Genomic DNA, 5,947 nt, shown 5'->3' on the forward strand with positions numbered 1-5,947 from the left:
AGCCTGGAGCTGAGGACTAGGACTTCAGTTTGGTCTCTCCAGAGGGGCACTCTTACAGTATAAGCATTTGGGACTGCCTGCGGCAGAGTCTCTGTGACAAAATCCCAGCAGAGAGAAAAGCACAGTCTTTCTTTGGTGCTGGCATCTGTCTCCTAGAAAACACGAGTGACAACCCTGAAGATACCTTACTAGGTTCCTGCTATCTCACAAGAAATAGTACTTTTCTGAGTACATTTGTATTGTACCCTAATACACATCTATGATTAAATAGAGTCATGGCAATAAGAATGCAAAGCAGTGTTTTTAAAAGGGTACTTTAAGGATTCTGAGATATCGTGGGATAGTAATTGAGAGCTAGGATTAAGGCACTGAGCAGTAACACCCTCTACTTGGAATTCATAAAAGGCAAGAATTTCAAAACAGAAAGGTCCAAGCTTACCACTGCCCTTACCAAGTTAATCCTGGGAAACACTTTTTATACCTTATTCTGATTCCAAGAACTACCAGGATGAGTGACTCTGAAGCTATAGTGGGCATTGAGAACCAGGATGCTTTAGAGGGCTAATTTTTAGGCCTGTTTGTGGCAGAGTAGTTTTCATAATCCAGATGTTTCCTCTCCAATTTTGATCATGACATCATGCCTTTCCTCTTACTAAGCTATGCTTGGTGAAGCCATAGTTTTCATCCTTGTTCACGGAGGAGCTGATTAGGAACCCAGGCCAGTACGTAGCTGCTCAGGCCACTCTTCAGGAAAGCCTGTCCCCAGGAACTCACAGTGACCCCTTGAAATCCCGTGGTGACTGACCCATGCTTATTCCTGTGCAGTGTGACAACGAAGATGACTACAGGGAGATCAAGAAGGCCCCAGGCGAGAAAGAGAGCTCTTCACGCCTGGCCACCTCCACCAATAATACTTCGTCTGCAAACCACTGTAACATGAGCATCAACAGGTATGCACGTCCCCTCCATGGCGGAGGCGACCTGGAGGGATGTCTGGATCTGAACGTCATGTGCCATATTGGAATATAGTCAGATTTTTGAGGACTACTGTGGTTTTCTGAATCTGCAGACTTACTTCCCTTGGTTTAAATTAGGGTTTATAATTATGGCTAGACACATGTCTCAAGCCACAAATCCACATAGCCATGCAAGGTACTTCCTTGGAACCAAAGAGCAATTGCTAGTTACACACAATTCTGTACCCAGCAAGACATGCCCTTCCCCCTAAAAAAGTTAATAATTCAATTTTTGAATCATCATTTTAATGGTAGCTGCTAACTAAACTCAGAAGAACTTAAACTTACTACACAGATAAATATACATTTAGAACTGTATTTCCATGCAATATACCTAAAGCTCTTGGATATTGACTAAAATTTTCACATGAGACAAGGGTCTGTGCCTCCAAGGTCAAATGGCTAGCCAGTAACTCCTCTGAAGGGGTTGCAGAGGGACCCACCTTGCCCTGAATTCCTTCTGTTATAAATAGCTCTCTAGCACGGCAAGGTCCCAGGTATTTATTATGAGTGAATAGCTTATCATCAGTCATAGCAGCTCTTTCCATTTTGAAACACCACAGCACACCATCCACTTTTCCTCTCCCAGACACTCTTCACTCTCCCAGACTGTATACATAGAATTTTTAAGGGAAGATGAATGTTTCAGAATAACACATAAAAATGTAAACTGAGAGGTTAGGAGAAGATGTAGAGCATTGCTAAAACTCGGTGAGGAAACTGGAGAGCAGGGGCACACAGGCAGAGGCCCCTACGGCATCAGAGTCACCTTGAGAACGGAAGGCAAGAGCGCCTGCAGGTGTGAGCAGGAGGGACGCTGCATGTGAATACTGGCCATCTGCACAGTCGTGCGGCAGCTCAAAGTATTGAGAAAAGGTGAATGAGGAAAATGTGGCCCCAAGATATTTTTTTAAACATATGATATGGTTATATACGTGTTTGTTTATTAATGCATTAAATGGCATTTCTGGCCACTCTAGTGGCCACCATAATTTCTAAACAGTGATGAATATAAGGAGTATTTCAGGGTGCCTACAACAACTGCAATATGATATAAAAATACCTGATTTTTTTACTGGTAACACAATCACAAGATTTGCTAATAATATTCTACTAAACCATGGCTCTGGGTTCATGCCTTCACTCATAATAAAAAGAAATGTCCTATTTCATTTAGAAATAAAACAGTTTAGTGAAAACGAAGATGTAACTTTTTTCCATCCAAGTTCATGGACACCAGGTTAAAAACTTGGTCTAGAGCAGCAGTTCTCAACCTGTGGGTTGCAACCCACAGGAAGTGTATTAAAGGCTCGCGGCATTAGGCAGGTTGAGAACCACTGCTCTAGAGACTTAGCCTGGCAGAGCCTCCCAGCCCTGATAGTTTTATTCTAATACATACAAAAATGCTTAGAGTTCTTGATGGGAAAGGTGGTCTGTGAACCTTTGGAACTGCAGTTACTACAGTGCAATAAAACAATCCCAGAGATAGAGTGATCACCAATCCCAAAGAGGCACTCCAAAGAAAGTTTCTGTTGTCAACTTGCAGGGACGAGGCAGGAGCCATTAAATGTCCGTAACAAAACTTAATGCCATAATTTAGTTTTCCGTGCATAGGAAAAATCATGACTCTTGTAAAATAATACTTAGAAAAATGTCTTTTTTCACTCACATTTCAAGAAACAGCTATACTCAGACCCTTCACATCATCTTCCCTAGATGAGCCACTTTTGATTTTCCCACAGCAGTTTTTTTATAACACATCTTCTCACTTCTGAGTTCTTAGACACACAGTGCTTTTGCAACCAGAAATCTGTCACCAGAAATTCTATCCCTACATGTCTCCATGTGCATACATTAAAAACCTCGAGTTTCTTGCTTATTCTCAAGGCCTCTGTAATTTCTCCACTGTGACCAACAACTAAGAAAATTGCTTTTTGAAGTGACTTTAATGGCTTGTTTCTAGTGATAACCAACACATGCAATTAAGAGACCTTCACCCCAGGTATAATGACTAAATCTTTGTTTGATGGCTTTACTGTTTTTTTTTAACTGACTGTATCAGGTGACCTCTGTAAGGATCTTAAATTAGCAATGATTGAGTTTATTTCAGGCTAATGTGTCTTCCCCAAATAATACTTTTTTCTTTTTTTTAAGTAATGGAGATAGCCCTAACAATTATATACACATTGCAAACACTCAAATACAGTAAAACCTCCATAGTTTACCATCTCACTACATTTACTGCCTCCTTAAGTTGACCTGATTTTCATAGACTGGACATCCACCGCATGTATTCAGTGAAAGTTCTGTATGTCAACCACCTCTATATGTTGACCAGTTTATTACAGTCCCTTGAGGAGTCAACATACAGAGGTCCTAATATAAGTAGATCCCTTTTCCCTGATGGTTGATTTTGGAGAAAGTTATATTCAGGCATAGGCAATTAGGAACTAGGAATCAGAAATTGTAACTTCTGATACTTTTTAGTGTTCTGTATTTATTCTTATCAATGCCTGGTTAACTCAGAAACTCAGCAGTTGAAAGTTGGCTTCATGTGTTGCAGGTGATTCTGTGATTCTCGTATTTCCTACATAATAATGAGTGCAAGCTCAGGTGGTGACATACATCTTTTGTAAAATAGTTGTCTTATTGTTATTGATTGACTTTTCCCTTACTACTTATGCTTGTTAGAAAAACACCAAGTTGCTTGTTAGGTATTTTGAGATCCTTGGAGGAAAATCTTGGAAAATAAAAGTATAATTATTCTTAGTTATTTACTTTGATGCTAACTCGAGAATTCATCCTTATAAAAAGAATAAGGAAACAATGAATAAGATTTGCTTATTGTTAGGGTCTTAATACCCTAAAGTTCCCTGATATGATAATTCCCAGTCGGCTTCCTCCCACCAGCAGGTCCTATGTGGGAGGTATGGATCATATATGAAACACTTACTTTTCCCTGTGCTGACTCTGTGGCATTCCATTACTTTAATTTTCTTTTTCAGCGTGGCCATACCAATAAATAAAAATGAAAAAATGCTCCGGTCGCCCATCTCACCCCTCTCCGATGCATCTAAACACAAATACTCCAACGAGGAATTAACTTCTTCCAGCCGATCAAATGGCAGCAGCTTATTCACTTCTGCTCCTTCCAGCAAAAAGCATAAAGCCGACAACCAGCTGCAGTCTCATGCCGGAGACCTCACGGTTTGTTGTTGCTCTTCTTTTTCCCATTAAAATCAAAATGAAATTGAGTGCCGCCCCCCACCCCACCCCCATGCATGTAGCCCAGCACAGTCTAAACACATGCATGAGGCCCTCCAGAATCCCCGAATGCTGCCTCTGGGGAGACTTAGAGAGGAGAGCACCTCTTCACCCTCCCAACAGGGAGATCTGAGGAAGAAAAATCCAGAGGCTTGGCAGGATTTTATTTCCCATTCTCAAAAGACCTCTAGGTCATACCATCTCAGGACAGAGTAAATTAGGAGTTTTGAACCACCAACCTTTTCATTAAGAAAAATTCCTTATCCCAGGGCAGAGATATATCTGGGATTGAAACCCCACACTGTAACCTGCCAGGCCTCTACTCCACCCTTGTTGACCAGTATAGCAGCCACAGCAGGGGATCCCTGCCACCACTACCTTTCCAGCCATCTTCCCAGAGACAATTGCAGCACTCCCCCAGGGAAGAACGGGGGACTTGGGTTTACAGTCCAGCCTCACATCTTGTTGCAATGTGAGCTTGGGCCATTTGTTTCATCTTGCTGCGCCTATTTCTTCATCTGCAAAATGGTGGTGACAAGATTTGAAACAGACATTATCATCTAAATACCCGGACACCTGTGTACCTAACACTACATGTTAGGTCCTCTTTCCTGCCATGCTTGTCTCTAACCACTGATAACCTCGACCACCCATTCAGAGACATTCGTTAATTCCAGACTCCTGTTCTTCCAGGTCTCTGTGCCTATCAAAACCAGCCAGGCTTTATGAAGTAGGGAGAGAGGTGAGACTTGAGAGCAGGACTCTGCAAAGAGAGATGCAAGGGTGAAAGCAGAACTTAAGACTTTATCTCCGGAATTACAGATATAAAAACTTGATAGAAGGCCCTACAAGAGCTTATAGCATCCTCAGAAACATAACCATCTTTATGCACCCTCATTTGGGAGCAATTATCTTTAAATCTAGGCTGAGAAGACCGTATCAGAAAAACATGGAATAAAAAGCTACCAACTGAAATGGGGTTTTTTGATTTTTGGTTTTTTTTTCTATGGGAAAGAACCAATTGAAGTTTTTAAAAAGACCAAATTTTTCTTTGCCTCAAGACCCTTAGATGACAAGTAACTATGATGTGCAGAGACTTGTAAACCCATGACGCTGTATTTAGTCATTCTTTCACCAGACAGAGGCTTATTCGGCAAGTACTTACTGTGGGCCAGGCCCTGTGCTAAGCACAGAGATACAGTAATGATCCATCTGTGCCCACATGCAGCTTACCGCCTAGCTGGGCAGAGAGCCTTAGATGGGTGGATCACACACATCCATAATAAACTGCCAACAGTTTGCATTTTAAAGAGGAAACTCAGAGAGAAGCAGGAGCTCTCATCCAGAGGCTTGATCCAGTGTGGAGAACTGCATACTTCCTGTGAAGCAGGTCTCGCAACACTCTTGATATTTTGGACTGAGTAATTCTTTGTGGTGGGAACTGTCCTGTGCAGTGCAGGTATCACAGGTCTGGAGGATGGAAGTTAGAAATCAGAGTGTTGGCTCAGTGCCTGTGGCTCAACCGGCTAAGGCGCCAGCCACATACACCTAAGGTGGCGGGTTTGAATCCCCAGCCCGGGCCCACCAAGCAACAATGACAGCTGCAACCCAAAAATGGCCGGGTGTTGTGGCGGGCGCCTGTAGTCTCAGCTACTTGGGAGGCTGAG

The 5,947-nt window shown here is 42.3% G+C and overlaps 1 protein-coding gene across 1 annotated transcript in view; it reads left to right on the forward strand.

The window, feature by feature from the left end:
- The window catches only part of AFF3 (AF4/FMR2 family member 3), a 529,930-nt gene that overhangs the window by 498,917 nt on the left and 25,066 nt on the right, over window positions 1-5,947 (forward strand). The window contains exons 15-16 of the mRNA XM_012807928.1: window positions 826-950; window positions 4,022-4,223. Of these exons, the coding sequence (XP_012663382.1) occupies window positions 826-950; window positions 4,022-4,223 (327 nt within the window). The remainder of the gene's footprint in view (window positions 1-825; window positions 951-4,021; window positions 4,224-5,947) is intronic.

This window comes from Otolemur garnettii, unplaced genomic scaffold (genome assembly GCF_000181295.1).
Source record: "Otolemur garnettii isolate 467f Iridium unplaced genomic scaffold, OtoGar3 scaffold00079, whole genome shotgun sequence".
NCBI classification, from domain to species: Eukaryota; Metazoa; Chordata; class Mammalia; order Primates; family Galagidae; genus Otolemur; species Otolemur garnettii.